Below are 22,327 nucleotides of genomic sequence, written 5' to 3'. Positions count from 1 at the left end.
TAGAAGATGATAGAATTTAGCGGCGGTCACAAGCAAGGTGACGACAGCGTGGAAAGTAAAAAAAAACTAGGGCAGAATCTTCTGCTCTGATACTATGAAATATTATTGAGTAGAATGTAAAGTTGTTTATTCCATATGGTAAAGTGTGGTATTTATACATGTACAAGTTGCCTAATACGATAGAGTCGTATCTTTAGAGAATATATTGATACATGTCCTAATAATTTTTGAAACTTAAAATATCAATAGTTTGTTTGTAACATAATTTTGAAACCAATAATTAACTATTTTCAGATATTTCTTTTATTTCTTTAGATCTTTTTTTTTCTTTCTATAAAAATATAAACATAAAAAATAGTTTTAATTAAAAATATTAAATATTGAGATCTCTAACCACGATTAGTTGTTTCAAATCTCATGTGGATGGTGTCAAAAACTTATATATAGCTTCTATTTTTATATAGTACTGATTTATTGTATCTTTGTTTCTTTGTTTGAATGTGTTGTGTTTGTCTCTAGGTGATGGATCCACTAACAAGAACAATAATGGCTCAAATCTGACATATCATCTTGAAGTGAAAGCAACAACACCATCACAGAGTGAAGCAACGACAACAACATCACAGAGTAAATACAATTTCAAATATATTTTCTCGAGTTTATGCGGCAAAAAAATTAACAAACAATGAAAAGCAATTACATGTTTTAAGATAAATTTCTTGTTTCGATGAAAAAAAAGATGAATTTTGTTTTCTCGTATTTCAAAGATAAGCGATTTTGACAAAAGTTCTCAACAAAATAATTACATTTGTTAGAAAAGCCTAAAGTGTGATAAAGTCCACATCGGAAAAAATAAACTTTATTTTTTCTTGTAGAAATAAGTTTCTATGTTGGAACGTCGAGCTTAGTAACGTTGGCTTGTGGAGACAAAAAGGTGATGGAACATTGTGTCCAGTGGTGTATCCAGGAATTTTTTTTACCCAGGTCAAAACATAGTAAAAAAAATTCTTTCATATTAAAAAAAATACAACATCCAACAAAAAATCCTACAAAAACATTCTACGATCTTTCATGTCCTGAAACCTTTTTATCACAGTCTCGCTTGTAATAGTATTGAATACATCTTTCTCGATAAAACAAACTAAGCAATCATTCAAAAATTGATCCCCAATCCGATTACGTCGATGGCTGAAAAACATCTCTCAACAGTTGCAGTAGCAACCGGCAAAATCAAAACCAACTTCAAAAGCCTGTAAACCAAAGGATATGACATATGTTTTCGTGTTTCCACCAACAATCGAGCAAGGTCCCCTAGATTCTTCAAATTAGAAAATCTGTCATCATTTCGTACATTATCAATGTAGATAGATAATTCTTGCTCAAGAGATATGAACTCCCCTGAACTAAAGTCATCTGGATAGAACTTAGATAACCTCAATAACTTTGAGTGATCAAACTCAGAAAATGCATCAATGGGAGATAGAGAAGCAACACAAATAAGCAATTCAGTGTTCACCTCATTAAAGCGGTCGTTAAATTCTTGAAGCTGCATATCCAAAACAGCGTTTAAGCAATTGACCTTGTAGTGATGCATATTGGATACTCCTGTTTTTTTTCTTCGTCTCTTTGAGAAATCTGCCTCCATCTCAACCGTTTCAAGCTCATGTTTCTTACAAAATGCAGAAACTTTCATCATGAGAGAATTCCACCCATCATCCCTAAACAATTGAAGTTGCCTCTTAGTTGATCCTACCAATGACATAGCATTTAAAATATCTTGATCTTGTCTTTGTAGCGCCATCGATAAGTTCTCTGTCAGTCCTAATAGGTGTATCATCATTTGCAAATAAAACACAAAATCAAAGCTATGCAAATAGTTAAGGAGACCATGTGCTTGATGTCTTTTCAAATCATCTACACCTTCATCCTCAATGTACTCAAGCACCTCGATGATAGAAGAAAATAACTCAATCAATCGCACTAGAGTTCTGTAGTGAGAATTCCAACGGGTATTTCCTGGTCTTTGAAGAGAGATCTCTTGATTCAACCCCGTTCCAGTGCTTCTTTCACCTTTATCAATTTCTTCTTGAATCTTTTTTCTATGACTCTCTCGGATCAGATCTTTTCTTTTGCATGAAGCTCCCACCACATTCAACAACAGAGAAATCATATCAAAAAATTCTCCAACATTAAAATGTTTTTTTGCAACTGCTATAACAACTAATTGAAGTTGATGAGCAAAACAGTGGACATAATATGCTGACGTGCTTTCCCTCATAATTAATGCTCTTAATCCATTGAATTCGCCTTTCATATTGCTAGCTCCATCATATTCTTGCCCTCTCACTTTTTTAATACTCAATCCATATTTAGCAAACAAGTCATCAATAACAGATTTCAAAGATGTTGCAGATGTCTCACTCACATGTGTAATACTCAAGAATCTCTCTTTGACTATCCCACTTTTATCAACAAATCTAAACACTACTGCCATTTGTTCTTTATCAGAAACATCACCAGATTCATCCACCAACAAAGCAAAAACATCATGATCAGTCTTCTCAATAATAGATTTGACTACTTCCTCTGCAAAACAATGAACAATATCTTTCTGAATTTTAGGACACTTTATTTGATTATTCCCAGGAGCATTACTTAAAATAACCTTACTCACAACTTCATTCTGATCAGCAGTGTACTTTAAAAGTTCTACAAAATTTCCTCTGTTAGCAGATTTTTCAGACTCATCATGACCACGGAAAGGTAATCCTTGTCGCAATAAGTATCTGGAAGCATCAACCGAAGCATTCAATCGAATACGATACTCATTTCTTGTAATATCGTCTTGTTTATGCAAAGCATGCTTAATAGACTGATCTTGTTTCATCAAATTTTCACACTTCATAACTGCATTGTTGTGAAAACTATCAACACCTCCCACATGCTCTGAAAAACTCTTGAAATTATTCCACCTACAGAATCCATCTGTGATAAATGCATCACTTCTCACAGATTTACCAGCACTATCTCTGAACAAGTAGTAACAACACAGGCAAAAAGCTTTTTCTTCTTTCACACTACACTCTAACCAGTTTTTGTACCGATCAAACCAAGCTGGGTTAAAACGCCTCGGTGTCTTTCCTACCAGAATTTGTTTAAAAGTATGTCCACGAGGTTGACAAGGTCCTCTAATCAAGTATTTTCGAATTACCTCATCTCTTTGATTCGGATGATAATCAGCTATTCTTTTTCGATCTGCTGGATCCCAAGGTAAGTCAATACCATCTGATTCACTTCGAGGTGGAGATGGTTCTTTTCTTTTATAATATTTTTTCAAAGTGTTCATTGCTCTGAGCCTTTGACTGAAACCAAATTACAAAAGCAAAATTATCAACATTAAATAAATATATATGTATATGGCAAATGAATTATGATAGCGCAACTTTTTTTTTTCTCTACACAATTGATTAACACCAATTTAACCAAAGTCTACACATGATCAAACAACAAATTGGTGTACGTTATCATTATGAAATTGACAACTATTAATATTGAACAGCATATACGAGTCAAATAAAAGAAAAACTTAATTCATTAACTATGATCACAAAAAGTTGGATTATAAATTTATAAGTACAAATCGTTTACCTTTTATACAATCACAATTTTAATTGTAATTCTAAGACCTAACTTCTATATATTAATATATATTGAAATTTCAATACAATTTAATTAAATCATTGTAAAAACAGAATTTAGTTTTTATAAACTTACTTGATTAATCGATTGAAGAGGTGGACAACTGGACATGCGGCTGCTTTGTTCTGTTCGTGAGTTGGGGAGAAGAGAATTACAAAACTGAAACACGAATGAGACAAAAGTTTCTTTTTGTTCTTTTTTTAAAAAATTCACTTTGGTTTGATAAATATTAATGATTAGGTTAAAATATTGAATCAATTTATTTCTAACTTAAAATAAAAAACTGTGTTTCATTGTGGGCTGGGCCTTCAATGTTATCATAAAAATTAGGGAGGTCAGATTGCTGAAATATTTTATATTACACTAGATTTAAATACACAAAATCTATGTTATTAAAGAAAATTTCAAAATTTGACCAGGTCAACTGACCTCCCTTAGCACTACGTAGGTCCGCCATTGATTGTGTCGATTGCATTAGGCCGGTTTCGGGTTTGGCTATCTACTGGCCGCGCCCATTCCAAGTTGGCAGTTGAGAGTTTGGATCCGAGCGAAGGCTTGTGTCCGACTTCTCTCTTAGAGCGGAGGAGACTGCGTGAGGCTGGTATCACAGAGCAGCGTTTACTACCCGCTTTCGACGGTGGAAGGATTACGCGCGAGCCTGTGCCTTCCGAGTCCACTATGACCCAATAAGCCGACTCCAACTGGACCATCTCTTTTTTTTTTTTTATTATTGCAACCAAATCACATACTGATACAATTGTCATTTATTATCTTAGAATCTAGTGTACATAACCTCATAGTCATAAAGCTAATTTCAGTCACTTTCAAAGCAAGAGAAAGTAATACAAGAGTCAAGATTTGTGTTTTGTAGGTTTTCACAACTTATTTTTGTTTTATTCATTAACTTAAATAGGGAAACTGGAGGCGTAACTCCTTACAACGTGAATGAAAGAAAATGGAGTCACTAACTTGTACAAACTGCATAAGAAAGTGGAGAACATACTCCTCATGACTCGTTCTCTTATTTCACTAAGCAAAAACAAAAACAGAGAAGTCCCGAGACTTCATATATCCAAATATCTCTTAATAGTTAGAACTCTTCCTTTTCTTGACTTCCTTAATTCCACCTCAGTATCTGTGTTGACTTGAGCGTTCCTATCATAACCAAACCACATATTCAAGGGTGAAGAACTTGAACGAAGTCAAGATTATCTTCATCCCTGGTGACGTTCTCTCTGGCTACATCCTTCTCCGGCACTCCCCAATTGTAGAAGTAAAGCAAATTCAACAATGTTAATTCAACAAGTATGATTCCCATTGTCATCCCTGGACATATTCTCCTACCAGACCCAAACGGTATAAACTCGAAGTTTCCTCCTTTATAATCAATGGAACTGTCGAGAAACCTGTCAGGGTTAAACTCATCTGCGTTTTCCCAGAGTTTTGGATCACGACCGATCGCATAAACGTTGACTAGAATCTGTGCTTTCGCGGGGATATCGTAGCCCTGGACCTTGAAATGAGACAATGCTTGTCTTGGGAGCAAGAGTGGAGTTGATGGATGTAACCTGAATAACTCCTTGACCATGAGCTTAAAGTAGTGAAGTTGGTTTAGATCTTCTTCTTTGATTCTCTCCTTCTTGTCCCCAAGTTTTGTCCGAATCTCGTCTTGCACTTTCTTCATCACTTTAGGGTTTCTGATCAGTTCGGTTATTCCCCATAGCACTGTGGCAGAGCTTCCGCCAACTCCTGCTGTCAATATGTCCTGACATAAACACAAAAGTCACAAATATTGGTACGTTGCAAGATTTTTTAAAACCATTTTGGAATATAAAATAACTTGCAAAAAGACTAAGAGACTTACCGAGATCATCCCTTTGAGATGATCAGTGGTGAACTTGAGAGCATCTCCATCTTTCTCTTGCTTCTTCTTCATATCGATCATCACGTCAATAATATCAGAGCTCTCTCTTCCAGGCTTAAGATGCTCGTCAAGAATATTCTGATAGAAAGTGTCTACTTCCGAGAAAATATTTTTCAATCTCCTCTCCTGACCGGAGATCCAGTCGACGAGCCTACCGATTCTTCCCGGAAAGAAATCAGAGAACGCAGCAGCTCTTATGACCTTCTCAGACTTGTGCACAAGCTCCATGATTCTATTTTCATCAACGTAGTCACACTCATAAAGATTTATCCCGTACCCGATCCGACACACTATATTTCCGATTAAAGTGAAAAGGGTTCTCTCAAGATTCACCGGAGATCGTTTCGTAGCGAATTCAGAGAGTTTCTTGATACACAAGTCATTCTCTTCCTCTCTGATATCCCTGAAGGATTGAAGTTTTTTCACGCTGAAGAGCTCGACCACCGAGAGCTTCCGCAGCGCAGTCCACTCGTCACCGAAGGGTGCCAACCCGATGTCTTTGAAGTTGTAAAAAGTTATTTTGGTCCCGGCCGTCTCTGGTCGATTACAACATTCACTGTCGTGGATCTTTAGAACTTCCTCTGCTGCTTCTTTGGAAGAGATCACGACCACGGGGACGTTGCCGTATTGGAGAAGCGCCACTGGTCCATACTTTTCGGCGAGGTTACGGCGGTTCCTGGGATGTAGTTTTCCGCGTTGGTGTAAGTTTCCGATGATAGGAAGCTTCTTTGGACTCGGAGGAAGGTTCAATTTCGAAGGTTTGAAAAAGTTCAAGAAGATTAAGATAAGGGGTGCGAGGAAGAGGAAACAGAGGAAGACAGACATTTTAATCTTGTTTTCTTTGGGTTTCTTTGTTCTGTCTTGTTTATTTCATTTTTAGGTTCATAATCAACCTCTTTATAATGTATTCATTCCTTGAAGGCTTCAGCTCATAAGTCACTATCCACTGTAGCGTACGGATACTAATCTAAAATGGACAAACAAAACTGAACACTTTTACTAACAAAACAGAACAGATTCAAATAACCCAACATTCGAGTCCAAAGTGAACAAACAAACTGACTTTTCAAACTACAATCTTTTAGTACTAGATCTACCGGTCATGAAACGTTGAATAGTAGTATATGAATAGCAGTTAAGTTTCATATACTACTATTCTTCATCGTGATATTACAATATAATACTTATAGAGAATTAAATTGTCTTCCATAATGTATATACGTTACAACTAGGGTGGATCATGATATCTTGTTTATTCATATATTCCACCAAAGCATATAAAGATAATTATAATCACCAATAGTATACTAATGCAATACAAAACTTTTCAAAGTGAACACTTTTCAAGCAAAAACAAAAGCAAATAACCTAATCAAATTCAAAGTGAACTAGCAAACTGACTTTTCAAACTACCATCTTAATATTATTTAAAGAAAAGTACATTTTAAACATTATCCAAAATTAATCATTTATTTATTTCAATAATTTTGCCACTAAGATTATGTTTACAGTGTGTTTAACTGAAATTAGAAATAGTAATTTTGGAGTTAAAATAACTAAAATCAAAATGATTTGTTGAAGGAAATATTAACTCAAATGTATTTTTCAAAAATAAAACAAGTTTCAAAAGAGACATGAAAAAGAGTTAATAAGTAAAGTAAGACGCGTAACATAAGTGATAAACGCTCTCTTCTCTCTCCTTGCTGTTCGCCCTAGCCGCAATTCCCGAATCTACAAAGAAGGCTCCGCCTACCGGCGCCGGTGTTGCTTTGGCTCGCCGGTGCCGGTCTATATCTTTTCTTTACTGCCCTGTTCATCTCCCGTCAAATCCAATCTTGCTTCAGCTCAAGAGTGTATTCAAACCGTATTTCCGGTTTCAGATCCGGCGCTACTTCCGCCGTGTTCTACCTTCATCCATTGCTCGCCTCCTTCTAGTGATGTCTTCGTTTGGCTATGCTTCTCGCCCCGATTCGGGATCTGAGAGCTCCTCGGCGAGATTTCGGAGAAACTTTCTCTCTCGATCTGTTGTCCTCTTTCGTCGGGCTAAGTCCCCAACCGCCTCTAACCTCCGGTTTCAGTCCTTTGTTCTTTCGGAGTTCCCCCTATGCGGATTATCCAGCGAACTCATCTCCGCCTCTTGTGCCCACCCGAAGAACCAGACTAACCTGATGGTCTCAACTGGTGTGTTTGTTGCCGTCCCTCGTGGCAGCCGCCGCCGCGATGCAACTCCTCGCGGCATCTCGTGCTTCCACCCCCAACAGAGCACCGGATACTTCTCCTGCTCTTCCGTACCTGTTTCAGATACTTCTCCGTCAGGTCCTCTTTACAGTCAGTCCATAATCACTTTTGTTGGTTCAGACTCCGCCCAACTGTGGCGGTGCTTGTTTACCGGAATCTCCTCTGGCGTTCCTGCAGGTTGCCTTCAACCTAGAGCCACTGTTGATGGCTCGAAATTCAGTTCAAAGTCACAGTGTTTGGTGACTATCGTTTTACCAGTTGAGCTTTTTGTGTTGTATGCATCTTCTCTCATGGGTGTTCTTGTGATAGTTTGTTTCAACACATCTCCTGGTTCCCTATCAAGCTTTGTCAAGTTTGTGTCTCTATGTTTAATCTCTGCTTGTTCTTATGCTTTAATTTCAAAGTTTGCTATTTGGGCATGTTCGAATATGCTCCATCCCTTTGTATTTTGCTAAGTTTGAATGAAGAGTTTGGGTGCACAAAAGAAAAAAAAAAAAAAAAAAAAAAAAAGAGACATGAAAATGACGCATTTTGAATCTCTCACCCATAAAACTCTCTTTATGCCTCTGTTTTTATAGGCTCATCTCCAATTTTTATAATCCATTCCTCTTACGTCGTCGACAACAGTTATTGGTCATGTTTTCAGAAGGAAGGTCGACATGTTTGGGCGTTCAAGTATTCGAGCCGGTTCGGGTTAAAATTTGTAACGCCCCAACTGCCACCTTCTAGTGGGCCCTAATCTAAGTCCATGCATCCACCTTTCTTAATGGGTCTCACATTTTCTCGTTAGGTCTGTAAGGCTATCCATATCCGACAGTCGGTTTGTTACGTCCGGAAGGTTTTAAAGACTTGTTACCGTCCCTACAAATCACCATATAATCTTTCCTTGTGTTTTATCCTCACTCGCATAGATCCGACAATCACTTCCCGGAAGATCACCTATCCTGCAACTACTCCAGCTCAAGCACGCTTAACTCTAGAGTTTTCTCAGGACATTTGACCGAAAAGATAAGTGCACTTTGATGACATAGGTGGCCAAATCAATTATTTTAAACCTCTCAGCAAATTGAGGTGTCATAGTTCATCCCCACTAATAGATCGCAACGTCCTTGTTGCGCACCAAGACCGCCACCCCCGACGGTGTGAGCCCATTCGACTCCACACTCGTCTGGGTTTGGCTCTGATACCACTTGTAGCACCCCGACCGCCACCTCTCAGTGGACCCTATGTCCAATCCCAGTCAATGGGCCCACCTTCCTTAATGGGCTTCACGTTCTCTCACTAGGCCTGTGAGCTCATCCATATCCGATGGTCCGTTTGCTACGTCCGGGAGGTTTTAAAGACTTGTTACCATCCCTAAAAATCACCACATGATCTTTTCCTGTGTTTTGTCCTCACTCGCACAGTTCCGACAATCACTTCCCGGAAGGTCACCCATCCTGAAACTACTTCAGCTCAAGCACGCTTAACTCTAGAGTTCTTTGAGGACCTTTGACCGAAAAGATAATTGCACTTTAATAACATATGTGATCAAATCAATTCTTTTAAATCTCACCGTAAACCGGGATGTCACAGCTTTTTAGGGTTAGAGTATCTTAGATTTAGAAATCTAGGACATATTTGAGTATAAACTTCACGTTCATTTGAGATTCTGGTCAAGTATTTCAGTTTTGGATTCTGGTTTATCCCAAGTATCAAAATTCAGAGTTTTTGTATCCAAACTACTAAAAAAACATAAAATATCTAAAATTTTAAGTATTTTTTTATCTGAATCTATCTAAAAATAGCTAAAATATCCAAAGATATCCAAAATATCTAAAAATTTGAATATTTTAGGTTATAACACGTATAAATATTACTAATATATTATTAATTAGTATACTTATATCTTATTTATGTTCTAGTATTTGTTCGGGTTCGGGATGGGGTCGAGTTTGGGTTTGGATTTTGAAGTTTAGGATCCGTTCGGGTATTTTGATATTTTGCGTTCAAGTTTGGATCAGGTATTTTAGATCAAGTTTAGTTTGGATCCTTGGGTTCGGGTATGTATCTTATATTTATGTTACTAAAATTTAGCAAGAGAAATATTAACAAATTTAGTGAAAATAATAGTGATCTGTTTTATTTATATATTCCAATAACAAACATTTATATTTATCTTATTTCCATATGCTTTTTTTAATAAATTATTTTTGTAAGAAAATTCATTCGTAATAATTTTAAAAAAACTAAGAACTTTAGATTTTTGATTATCTTATTTTATTTATTTTGATAACAAAATTTGTGTTTAGAATTATTTTCATATCTTTTCATATTTTTTTATAAATTTAATAAAATTAAAATTTTTTATTATTTTATTTGAAAATAAAAAATTATATTTTAAAATTTTTCCATATTTGAATATCTGTCTTTTATTTTCATAAGTTTCACTTTTCTCTTTTCCAAAAACTTTAATATAGAAAATTAATCATAATTTCAAAAATTTTAATAAAAAATTATCATAATTTCAAAAATATTAAATATTGAAATGACTAATATCAATCGTTTAAATCTCACGTGGACGATCTCAGAAACTTACTGCTTCGAGTCTTTTCCCCTTCAAAAGATCAGGAAATGCTTTGTGTGTCATTGTGGTCCTATTTTTGTCACTGTCCACATTTAAATCATGCATAATTGCTTGTAACCCCCAAAAAAACTAGTAATATCATTGGGGGATTTTGTAAATCAAGAAATAATAATTTGGCTAGTCAAATATTCTTGTATGGCTAGTCAATGTTCTAGATTGATTGGTCAAATTTCTAAACTGATTGATTGATTATACTAATAACTATTAGTAAGTGGTCAAAAGTTTTATTTTCATTTGTCTGTACCTTTTTTATCTGGCTAGTGGAAAAGTCCACATTTCACACCTCCTGTTGTATTTAAAAGAGTTTAGAGCAAGAATTATTACAGTTTTTGGATATCAAAACCGCAACAACAGTGACCTTTTGGATCTTGTTAGAAACTTAATTTAAACGTGCAAGTTTCGTCTTCTGAAATTTTCTACCAACAAAACAAAATTTTACAAACTATTAATTAGGTGAACTCCAATTGGGAGGGTGGTCACATGTATGTGTGTGTGTCTTTGGTTTTTCCTTTTCTTAACGTTGTATATTTTTTAGATGTTTAATCTGATATTAGAAAACTATTTACGTACTTTAAGATCCAATATGCAACCAAAATAACATAAATCTCATTCGGTTGTAAGTTTTGCATTGAAATAAATTACCTCTACCTTGATCGCATGTAAATCAACAATCCATCATTTTAAACAGAGTAATTGAAATGCTGTTTGATCCTAAAGCCACAATACATACTACACTAATAAATCCGAGCAAGTGGTGATAAGATATACACTAATTAAAGGCCTCCAAGTTTGGTTTGAATCTAGAAACTATAAAATCTCAAATTCTTAAAAAGGTTTCAGGATTATTCAAAAGAATGTCACACTTAATGTTTATATTTCTTTGAATCTAATTTAGCAATACATTCAATAGATAAATTAAAACTTGAAATCTTACGAGAGTATTAAATAGATTCATGTCATGTATATTTAGTTAAATAATCATGTCTTATTTTCCTTGAACAAATAAAATATCTTAGATCCCTAAAGAATCTCTAAAGAATCTTAGAACCTCTAAACATCGTATTATGAGATGTCTACAACATATATAGCCACAGTAAAATTTAGAGATCAAACGTTGGTATTTCACTAGACCAACCATGTGAGGCTTGATACAACATCCTTGGCAACAAGTGTCTGTAAGGATCACTCTCTCTTTTCATTTTTAAATAGGCAATGCATTGTTCGACCTCAGACTTTGCTTGCAGGTAAACCTCTTGTGCCTTATCTTTGTCTTTCAGCTCTTTCTCCTTACCTGACACGGAAAACAAATCCCGCCATTATTGCAAGTACTGAGGTCAGTGATTTGAAGTAGAGAGCATACATTTAGATTACATCATATTCGTACCTGCTAAGTCTATTGGTTTTCCAAAGTAATAGTAGAACCGCCCTGGAATCTTAGGTATAAGTCCTGGAATATAGCAATCTTGGTTTCCCAATTCACTTTCGTCGCCTTCCCTAACAATTATGACGTTCAAAAACATATGTTTTTATATATGAGAATATATGTAGAGTGTTATCAAACATTAAACACCTTATGTTGCCAGCGTCCTTTGTTGCTTTTTCCATTAAATCCTTCAGGATAGGGATGTTCCTTTGATCATTGGAATCCAATACAATCTGTGAGAAGAAACTAGATTTGTATAAAAAGGTTTCTTGGTTTATTCATTCACGGGCAAAACCCTTATATACACACATATGAATTAACCCTAAGTACTTTACATATATTACACTAAGACATCTATACAATATGTAAATAACACATAATATCCCTCAATACCCCCCCCCCCCTCAAGTTGGAGTATGAAGGTCACAAATACCCAACTTGCCATTGAATCCATCAAATTCTTTTCGTCCAAGAGCTTTAGTAAGTATATCAGCAAGTTGTTCACGCGTAGAAACATACTGCGGAGCGATAACCCCAAGAACAATCTCGTCACGTATGAAATGACAATCAGTCTCAATGTGTTTTGTTCGTTCATGGAAAACCGGATTCTGACTAATATAAATCACAGACTGATTATCACAATGCAACGGAATCGGATATGTGCAATCAACACCAAGAGCAGTAAGAAACTCATGCAACCAAAGTAGTTCACAAACCGTTTCAGACATTGCCCGATATTCGGCTTCAGCCGAGGAACGAGAGACAACCTCCTGTTTCCGTGTCCGCCAAGAAACAGGAGAACCCCCGAGGAGGATAACCCAAGCCGTGAGCGACTGACGGGTAAGAGGACAACCATCGTGATCAGAGTCGCACCAAGCAGAGAGACGCAAATCAGTATTAGCACTCAAAAATATACCTTGACCAGGATTATTCTTGAGATAGCGAACCACATGTAAGGCTGCTTCCCAATGAGCTTCCTTCGGAGCATGCATAAACTGGGAAAGAAGATGAATAGCATAGGACAAGTCTGGGCGAGTAACACTGAGGTAAATAAGCCTTCCCACCAGCCGGCGATAACGAAACGGGTCAGAAAGACACGCACCACCAGCCGAGGCCAACTAATGATCTTGTTCAAGAGGATGGGAAACCGGCTTAGCCCCTAGTAAACCCGAATTAGAGATAATGTCAAGGGTATACTTGCGCTGACACAAATACATACCCGTAGAGTTGCGAGCTACTTCAATCCCTTAAAAATACTTGGAAATACCAAGATCCTTCATCCGAAAACAGGAGCTCAATAATCCTTGAAGCCCTTAATGATTTTTCGAGAACTACCAGTAACAATAAGGTCATCCACATAGACAAGAACATGTAGTCGGATATCCCCATCAGCAAAGGTAAAGAGAGAATAATCCTTCACACACTGTTTAAAACCATACTCCTTCAAAGCACTAGAAAGAGCACTAGAAAGCTTAGCAAACCAACACCGTGGAGCCTGACGAAGACCATAGAGTGATTTGTGTAAGCGACAGACTTTGGTGGGATCATTAGTACGAAAACCCGGAGGAAAACGTATATACACCTCTTCATCTAAATCACCATGCAAAAATGCATTATGAACATCCATCTGATGAACCTCCCAATCTCGAGAAACAGCAACCTCAAGGAAAGACCGAACCGTAGTCATTTTGCATACAGGGGCAAACATCTCTTTATAATCCAAACCCTCTGTTTAATTATTGCCAAGAACAACCAAACGTGCCTTATATCGCTCAAGTGTCCCATCGGCCCGATATTTCAAAGTAAAGACCCACTTACAACCCAAGGCTTTCTTCCCCAGAGGCAAACTCTCAACGGTCCAAGTTCCACTCTCCTCCAAAGCATCAATCTCCACACGAGCTGCATTTCTCCAATTCTCATCAAGAAATGCTTCCCTATAGGTCATTGGAATCACTCCAGCGGTAATAGCAGCGAGGAAGACTCGATGATGTTCCGAGAACTGAGAACAATCCACATATGCATCAATCGGATACCAAGTAGAGTCAGTGAAATCCCCATCAGAGGCTGTGGTGACCGTATTAAGCACATAATCTTGTAACTAAGCAGGAACAGATTTCTTGCGACAACCTTTCCCCATAGGAGTCTCTGCCTCAATCAGATCCGAGTCCTGTATTGCTGGTTCCACATCAGGTAAAGAAGACGATAAATAAAATGGAGGACTGCGGAGAAGACGGAGAACCAGGAGAAACAGGCAACGGTAAGGGAATAGGATCAGAGATAGCAGGAGGGGGAGCAGGACTGTTCGAAACTGGTTCCACAACCGGATCAGTGGCCACTAAATCCAAAGAAGAAGAGTAGGAGGAACGTATGTCGGGCAACAATGGGAAAAACTCATCAAAACAGTCGTCAGCGTGAGTTGGCAAAACAGAGGAGTCGTGAGTTGGCAAAACAGAGGAGTTGGGTGAGTGCACTAGCTGTGACGTAGACAAAGAGCGAACAGCAGACGGGAACTCTGCTTCCATAAAAATAACATCACGAGAAACAGAGATGACACCAGTGTCGATATTATAAACCTTCCAACCCTTTTTACCAAAAGGATAACCAAGGAAGATCAATTTGTTGCTCAGAGAAGCAAACTTATCACCGTCCCGACGTTGATCATGCACGTAACAGAGACAGCCGAAAACCCATAAATGAGCCATCGGTGGCGGTCTGCCATTTAGTAATTTGAATGGTGTCTTCCCGTCAAGGACCGCAGTTGGTGTGCGGTTTATCAAATATCCCAGAGTTAGAGCACAGAAACTCCAAAACTCAACTGGGAGATTAGCTTGGAAACGCAAAGCCCGCGCAACGTTGAGTATATGTCGATGCTTGCGCTTTACGCGTCCATTCTGTTGGGGTGTCCCAACGCAAGATGTCTCGTGAATAATTCCTTTCTCCCAAAAGAAACCACCGAGACTTAAAAATTCAGCCCCATTATCACTTCATATTTTCTTAATCTTTGTATCAAATTGACGTTCTATAAGAGATGTGAAATCACGGAGTGTTGACGCAGCAAGAGATTTTGATGGTAACAAAAAAATCCACACAGCGCGAGAAAAGTCATCAACAATGGTGAGGAAGAAACGAGAACCGCAAATAGCCGTGGTCCGATACGGACCCCATAAATCACAATGCACCAATTCAAAAGCCATAGTAGTCTTATTAATTCTTAAAGGAAAAGGATCTCGTGTTTGTTTAGCACGAATACAAACGTCACAAGACTTGAAATCAAAAACACCCCTACTAGTACTATCAGAAAACTTGAACATCTCCATAGCTGTAGAAGAGGGATGACCCAAACGACGATGCCATATATCCAAAGGTTGTGAATCCAAGGTCTGTGTCATCGCTGCAGCCTCCACTCCTCGAAAGAAATAGAGACCATTCAACTGCTCACAGGCTCCAATCACCATCTGTGTGATGCGGTCCTGGACAACACAAAGTCTGTCAGATATCTGGAAGATGCAACCCCTATCTCTAGTTAACTGAGAAACAGAAATAAGATGACACTGCAATCCATCAACATAAAACACTCTAGACAACTGAAGATGGGATCCAAGAGAGACTGTCCCATGTTTATTTGCTGTAGTAAAACGTCCATCAGGAAGTTTAATGAAAACCGGAGCCATATCACAAATATCAACGAGAAAGTCAATACTCCCTGTCATGTGGTTCGAAGCATCTGTATCAATAACCCATGATTCGATATATAGCTTACCCGAGAGACGATCACACTTGCCGGAGTCCCGATCATTCAACATCTTCTTCAAGGATTCCCATTGTTGATCGGTCAAACCACTAACTCCAACCCGATCAGTTTCAGTGATAGCAGAGTTAGCGTGAAACACTGGTGGCATTGTCACAACCTTATTCGCATGAGCCGGGTCTTTCCGTTTGGAGGATTTAGAACCAAAGGACACACTGCGACGGTCACCATTCGTCCCACCAGGTACCATTGGCGGTTGAGGAGTAGGAACCTTCGAACGAGGTCTATCGCCCCACCACCAGGGATAGCCAATTTTGCGAAAACAATTCTCAGCCAAGTGCCCAGTCCTACCGCAACTTGTACACACTGCAGAGGGATCACGCAGAGGCGGGTGAGATCGAGGGCGAGATGTCTCTTGGACAGCAAAGCTGACTCCATCATGTCGTTCTTCCATACATCGGCTCGCCTTCTTCAATTCCTCATCTTGAGTAACCACCTGATACGCCTCATCCAAGGATGGCAAAGGATCACGTGAAAGCAAAGACGACTTCACCGCACCAAAGAGAGAGTCATCAAGTACCATTAAGAACTGATGAAGTTTGTTTTCCTCCCTCTCTTTAGCAATCTCCTCCAGTGTTTTCGCTCTCTGAAAATCAGCGAGACTCGTACAAAGCTTCATAAGCTTCCCGTAGTAAGCTTCCACAGCGGTGCCTTTTTGTAAACAGTTCGCAAGCTTTGTTTTCAACCTTTGGACTCTCTTTCCATTCTTCACAGAAAAACGCTTTTGTATATGAGTCCATAAATCATGAGTGACTTCATGATGAGAACGTGAGCTACTCAAATCCGTAGCCACCGTAAGTTTGATCCAGGAGACGACCATGGCGTTATTCGCCCACCAGTCTTCAAGATCGTCCAAATCAGGTTTAGGATGGTGCCATCCGCAAACCCTAACTTCTTCCTTGCCCGTAACGCAAGTCGTATGTTAAGTGCCCACTCGTCATAGTTAGGATCCCTCAACTGTGGTTGAGAAATAATTGAGCCTGGATTATCTCCCGAAGAGAGATCATACGGATCTATTCGCCGCTGTGTTGGCTCAGACCGTAAAAGTCGATCTTTAGTAACAGAAGACACATCTTCTCCGCTCATCATGATGTTAAACTAGAGAGTATATCGATAAGAAAAGATCGACAATACTAAGGTCAAACAAAGAAGAAGAACAAGAGAAACAGAGTAAAAATATCGAGGATCGTATGACCTAAGAAATTAGGTTTTGCTCTGATACCATGAGAAGAAACTAGATTCGTATAAAAATGTTTCTTGGTTTATTCATTCAAAGCACTAGAAAGAGCACTAAGTACTAGAAAGAGCAAAGCCCTTATATACACACATATGAATTAATCCTAAGTACTTTACATATATTACACTAAGACATCTATACAATATGTAAATAACACATAATATCCCTCAATAATCTGAGAATCAGCCAACGTCACAAACCAAAGTTACTCAAAACCGAGATTCGCGCAAATATAAAACTAGAGTATATGTAGAGTTATAAGCATTTTGAATATAGATACACAATGTTTCTTGCTAATTCGCTGAATGCACATTTAAGATATCGATTAATGCAACAATCTTCTTGGTAATGTATAATTTTAAATGGGACCGATAATGCATATTTGATAAATAGTAGCATGAAGGAAATGGAATAGTGTAGAGCTTATGATTTGAGTATAAAAACCTTACTTTGAAGATGTCGTCTTCTCCAACAACACCGAAAGGAACGATTTTCGCTCCAAATTTAGATGCAACTCTCACAAACTCTGATTGTTCTGGCCAAAACAGTTTGTATTCTTCACCCTGTAAAGTCTCTATGTACATGTTAGCCTCCAAAACAAGAATATCCAAAATTGTAGAAATTTAAAAATGTCATCATGAAACAATATATTACTTAACATAACCTTTCTATGCAAAGCTTCACGGACACCTCCAGGATACAAAAGCACATGAGCCTTTTCACGAAGTAGTTTGTAGAAATTCATATTGGAGACAGGTACTCCACCCATTAACTTATATTTGTCAAACGTCTTCGGGTCGACTATTGAGTCTCGGATATACATAAATACCATAGGATGTGTCAAACCCCGCATGTGAATGTTCCTATGTTTCATTAGTAGACCAACCATTGGAGCCAACTCAAATCCCAATATCATGTGATAGCCAACGTACACAGCCGGTCCCTCTGAAGGTAATCCTTCGAGGCTCCTTACAACAGTACCGTCTTCTAGAGTTGATAGCATTACAGGTGAAATAGCATCCATTAGCAATCTGCACGCGGAATACATATATTATTCAACTAAAACCTTTTATTTTATATAGACTGATTTATTTTCCTAAGCATACAAAAAAACTAGTCAGGCATTTTACCGGTGATCGTCTAATTGTTGTTTAAATTCAAATAAGGTAGGCACAATGTAATCCGAAATGTAGTCATGAGACTTCCCACGGCGATAAAAACACGTAAACTTGATGATTGTAGCCAGATCTATGATGTCCTCCTGACAGGAGATGTAAAAGAGTTAGTTATGAATAAATCAGTATTAGACCCTAAGTAATATCTTAGTTCTGTATTCGATGAAAACAGATGACTTACCAAAAGGGGAAACAGTCCACTGTCATCAAGCTTACGGACAATACATTTTGGCAACGTGCTCGAGTATCTGTCAATGTCTTCGTCATTATGCAGCCATTGATCGCGTCCGCTGCATTAGTCATTACCAGATATTCACATTACACTTGTCCTCCAAGCTACAACATCTCTTTGAAAGTAAAAAAGATTTAGAACTTATGAAACAGAGAAACTTATTGGACCTCGGAAGTATCAGTGTTTCAGCTCTGACTGAGTAAATGAGAGAATTCACAGATGTAATAGCATACTTAAGCATTTCGAACTTCCAAAGCAGTGTGTCCTTAGGGAACATCCTACAAAGAGTCTGAAAATAGTTGTTTTGAGTGAGGTGTTGATCATATGACTTGATGTACACTAGACCATGAGTTTCCAAGGAGAAAAACTTACAGGAAGATTAGCTGAAACTGCAAAGAGATCTCTTAGCATCCTTCCACCAAGTCCGCCCATTCGCTGGACAGAAAATTCATTTGACAAAGCATCTAATAGTCCCTTCAATAGATCGCCTACGTAATAAAGCCACAAGATTATCATGTTATATAACATTTTACAGTTGTCACTGCTTTCTAAGTTAAATCAAGATGATGCTAAAACTGAACATATCATACATAACTTTTGGAGACATTTTAAAGAATCCACTTGAAACTCAATTAGTGGGTTAGTCAAGTTAGAATATGAGAAGAGAACACAAATGTACCTTGCTTAAGACCAAATGTGACTTCCAATAGTGTGGGAATTCCATCTGGTAACACAGTCAGCATTCTTGACATGAAGTTGTTGACATGTGTGGCTGCAAAAAAAAAAATGTCTGTGATGAGAAATGAGGCACATATTTCTTGACATTTACCGACAAAATAAGAATCAGGGAGGCCGAGCTTTTTTGTACCTGGATTAACCAAGATCAAAGCAAGATCGATGTTGGGGTTCTTGGCGGCAACATCCAACGCAAGACATGCTCCAATTGATTCTCCAACTAAATATATAGGTCTATTTGGGAAACGACAGTGCTCCGACCTAATTGTCCTCTCGATAAGCTTCACCAAGTCTGAATAAAAAGGGTTTAGTTTTCGGTTAGAAAACCATTTTTGTGGCTAACAGATACTAATTAGAAGGGATGAAAATCACCTTTAACAGAAGTACGATCCCTGACTGGAATGTGAAGGCACCATATATCAAAAATCCTATTGAGAGACAAGAAGAATACATGTCAATATCAGTTCGGTTCTCTTTTCTTTTTCTTTTCTTTTTTTTTTCATTCCTTGCTGATATGGATATTACAAAAAGAGGCAACAATGTTTGCAAATAATGCAATCTTCTAGGGAAATAATATATGATGAATATGAAATTACGCACTCCCCAAGTTTCTTGTGATGGCGAATGAGACCTAGTCCAGTACCATCGATCCCTGCAAAATTTTTGTTTCCTCAGTTTTGTTAATCTAACATTTCAGAGTTACATGGAAATGAAAATATAGTAACTATAACAATTCAGCCAAAAGAAATCCGGAAAATCCAACTAATCCGGAGGTGAGCAAGCTCTTTGCATGTTACCGGAAAATCCCAAGAGTCCACTAAGTGGTCACACATGTAAGTTACTTGATGATCACGTAACACCTTTTGTTCCAAGCGTATCCTCTGGGAGTTTACACCCTGAGACCCGGATCCTCAACCACACCACACAGCGAGCTGAGATCCATTCATATTACGATTGAAAGACGTACGAAAGAAGAATTAGAGGACGAACCAGGTAAGTATAGGAGAAGAGGAGAGCCTTGAGCTTGAGCGCCACATTCCAGCGGAGAGAACCAACGAGGTGGACCTTCTCCATCTCCCACGAAGTCTCTCGCTTCTTCCAAAAAATCTGACAAAGTCTTCCGCAAATCGGGACGCGCCGCCTCCGCTTTTGAATATGGATTTTCCACCATGTTTTCATCCTTATTCTTCCGTCTCCGACGAACACCACTAGGAGGAGAAGGAGGAGTTGTTGGTACGGATTTGATCGCCGTGATACGATGCTTCGCGGCTGAGTTCCCTCGTGGTAGGTTTGATGAAGATGAGACGGCACAGAGACCGGAGATTGAGCGAAGTATTGCAACCACCATTTATGAGAAAGCTCTAGTGAGAGAGTTTTGCCATTAATTTAGTGTTTATTATACTCACAATACTACAAACTCGTCCAAACAGAGAGCCAAGAAAATGCGTGGAAGTTAAAACTTTATTGTTTCATTTTTGGAATATATTTATATCATAAACATATTGAGCATGTGCTATAATTAAGAAATTAAACCTAGTGGTAGTAGACAAGACTGTTAAAGAATAAAAATATATCAACAAGACTAGATTAATCAAAACATGTAATTTAGTGGTTTGTGAATAGTAATTGAGAAGTGAAGAAATAGCAATATGGCAAGGTGAGCCAAGTCTTAGGATCGTAGAGGTAGTGCACATGCGTTTTTGTTTTTTGTTTTTTTACGTTATCTATATTTACAAATTGAATAAGCCACATCATATTTACTTGTTTTACAATTACTTGATGGACGCATGCACTTTGTGTGCTACTGGAATTATGCAGAAACGGAAACAAAGGAATTTTAAGGGAGGTGTTGGATATATGATAGAGTTTTCATCACTACAAATCCTTCTAACATGTTTAGAGAATGTAGAAAACAAAACTCAGATGGAGATTGTAGAGAACCAAGAAAGATTTTGATTGATCAGCTCAATTTTAAATTCTTTTTTAAAAGGTAGAAAGAATTACAAATAATAAAACATAAGATATCTCCTTTCCTAATTATATTTTCGATATAGTGTATATATAATTAAAATGTTGACTTTAGATGTCTACTTTTACATCTGAAGTTCGTCGAGTAGAGAGTTTTACGAATTTGGCATGGGACTTTCTTTTGGCCTGAATCAAAAATCGAACATATATAGAAGCATGACATGATTATATATAGAGCTATATTGATAGCTTGATTTTAATGTACTACAAAACTAAAGTATTAACGATTGTGTGAGACACTTGGACTATATAATTCCACAATGCATAAAAATTTGGACTTATGTTTGGTGGGGATGAGCCAGGTCCGTGCAATAGTGCAACGCATGGACGACTCACGAAAACTCAGATAGCAAGCCATCTTAATGAATTTCCCTCCCTTAAAAAAATAAAGTTAATATCATGTGAACCAATGGTCCACATATCAGATATTAAACTGATAAGAACAGATACTACACTTGATCTTAGCCAAAAGGCCGAGAAAGGTATGAATTGTATGATGAATGGAGCATCCTTTTTATACACTAAGTTTCATTGAGAGCAACCTCTGTTTCAACGATGTGGGATAAAATAAGCCAAAAGAAAATGTCTTAACATGATATGATACTGTAATTAAGTGATAGGCCTTAATTAGCCCAATCCAACATTAGCCCATATTTTTATAGCTGTTACGTGTCGGTTACGAAAATAATTCCCATAACGTTATAATTCTTGACTAGTGTTGTTTTAGTCTTTTTTAGATATTACCAATTTTTCAAAGATATGATTAACAATGTTCTCCAGAGTACAGCTACGCTTGTTACTATTTATCCCAGACGTGCCACTGAATAATATTGGTGTATACTAAGTGAAACCACATGATGACGACATTCGAACAAAATCAAATCTTAACAATTGGTAATGAAAAAGATATGGATGACAGAAAAGAGAATAGAAGACTTTCAAATGAATGGTAAAGAAATGTCGGAAAATTATATATATATATATATATGCCAAAGGCATTCTGATTCTTTAATTAAAGGTCCAACCTTTCAATACCCATGCAAAGTTTCCTAATTTGGATTTTCAAGGAAAATAAAATTTTCATTTTAAATTAGAGAAAAAGTCAAGAACAACTAGCCCAGACCATAAGGTGGAAGAATCAATTCAAAGAACATAAATTTACATATTGCAGTTTGGATCGAAGGGAGGGGCAATTTAATATA

General features: G+C 37.6%; 3 protein-coding genes, 1 non-coding gene and 1 pseudogene across 7 annotated transcripts; 1 reads left to right on the top strand and 4 right to left on the bottom strand.

The window, feature by feature from the left end:
* Window positions 1-993: 993 nt before the first annotated feature.
* Window positions 994-3,852, bottom strand: LOC104715014 (uncharacterized). Its single transcript, XM_087464082.1, has 2 exons — window positions 3,775-3,852; window positions 994-3,362 (listed from the first exon to the last, which is right to left on the bottom strand). The coding sequence occupies exon 2, from the start codon at window positions 3,344-3,346 to the stop codon at window positions 1,154-1,156; it is 2,193 nt and encodes a 730-aa protein (XP_087320208.1). The 5' UTR covers window positions 3,347-3,362; window positions 3,775-3,852; the 3' UTR covers window positions 994-1,153.
* A 308-nt stretch (window positions 3,853-4,160) lies between these two features.
* LOC147937737 (signal recognition particle RNA) lies at window positions 4,161-4,400 on the top strand (annotated as a pseudogene).
* Window positions 4,401-4,562: 162 nt separating this feature from the next.
* Window positions 4,563-6,489, bottom strand: LOC104710494 (bifunctional dihydrocamalexate synthase/camalexin synthase). Its single transcript, XM_010427105.2, has 2 exons — window positions 5,564-6,489; window positions 4,563-5,464 (listed from the first exon to the last, which is right to left on the bottom strand). The coding sequence occupies exons 1-2, from the start codon at window positions 6,446-6,448 to the stop codon at window positions 4,877-4,879; spliced, it is 1,473 nt and encodes a 490-aa protein (XP_010425407.1). The 5' UTR covers window positions 6,449-6,489; the 3' UTR covers window positions 4,563-4,876.
* A 4,944-nt stretch (window positions 6,490-11,433) lies between these two features.
* On the bottom strand, window positions 11,434-20,732 carry LOC104710493 (phytyl ester synthase 2, chloroplastic-like). 4 transcript variants are annotated; one of them, XM_087464209.1, is made up of 15 exons: window positions 20,298-20,732; window positions 20,088-20,238; window positions 19,698-19,749; window positions 19,470-19,525; window positions 19,231-19,389; window positions 19,042-19,134; window positions 18,735-18,850; window positions 18,530-18,651; window positions 18,312-18,420; window positions 18,086-18,216; window positions 17,620-17,986; window positions 17,405-17,518; window positions 12,058-12,143; window positions 11,872-11,981; window positions 11,434-11,778 (listed from the first exon to the last, which is right to left on the bottom strand). In XM_087464209.1, exons 6-15 carry the CDS (start codon window positions 19,112-19,114, stop codon window positions 11,588-11,590), a joined length of 1,419 nt encoding a protein of 472 aa, XP_087320335.1. In that variant the 5' UTR covers window positions 19,115-19,134; window positions 19,231-19,389; window positions 19,470-19,525; window positions 19,698-19,749; window positions 20,088-20,238; window positions 20,298-20,732; the 3' UTR covers window positions 11,434-11,587. The 4 variants fall into 4 exon arrangements, with proteins under 4 accessions (XP_087320335.1, XP_087320337.1, XP_010425405.2 ...); XM_087464211.1 differs by having other exon boundaries at window positions 19,895-20,238; window positions 20,298-20,463; XM_010427103.2 differs by having other exon boundaries at window positions 20,088-20,554.
* Window positions 20,733-21,413: 681 nt separating this feature from the next.
* Window positions 21,414-21,611, bottom strand: LOC147937736 (U2 spliceosomal RNA). The gene has a single exon (XR_015567742.1). It is a non-coding gene; the product is annotated as a U2 spliceosomal RNA (small nuclear RNA).
* Between the last annotated feature and the right edge of the window lie 716 nt (window positions 21,612-22,327).

The sequence above is a fragment of the Camelina sativa genome, chromosome 9 (assembly GCF_030686135.1).
Source record: "Camelina sativa cultivar CO46 ecotype springtype chromosome 9, ASM3068613v1".
Classification (NCBI taxonomy): domain Eukaryota; kingdom Viridiplantae; phylum Streptophyta; class Magnoliopsida; order Brassicales; family Brassicaceae; genus Camelina; species Camelina sativa.
This window is presented reverse-complemented; position numbering and strand designations above follow the sequence as displayed.

Excerpts from the sequence above, each read along its gene's own strand:
- LOC104715014 (XM_087464082.1), bottom strand. The coding sequence starts at position 3,346 with ATGAACACTTTGAAAAAATATTATAAAAGAAAAGAACCATCTCCACCT.
- LOC104710493 (XM_010427103.2), bottom strand. The coding sequence starts at position 20,445 with ATGGTGGTTGCAATACTTCGCTCAATCTCCGGTCTCTGTGCCGTCTCA. Across the intron at positions 18,421-18,529 it reads GAAACACTGATACTTCCGAG|CGGACGCGATCAATGGCTGC; the intron begins GTCCAATAAGTT and ends TGACTAATGCAG. Across the intron at positions 17,987-18,085 it reads CAACAATTAGACGATCACCG|ATTGCTAATGGATGCTATTT; the intron begins GTAAAATGCCTG and ends TTCCGCGTGCAG.
- LOC104710494 (XM_010427105.2), bottom strand. The coding sequence starts at position 6,448 with ATGTCTGTCTTCCTCTGTTTCCTCTTCCTCGCACCCCTTATCTTAATC. Across the intron at positions 5,465-5,563 it reads ATCTCAAAGGGATGATCTCG|GACATATTGACAGCAGGAGT; the intron begins GTAAGTCTCTTA and ends TGTTTATGTCAG.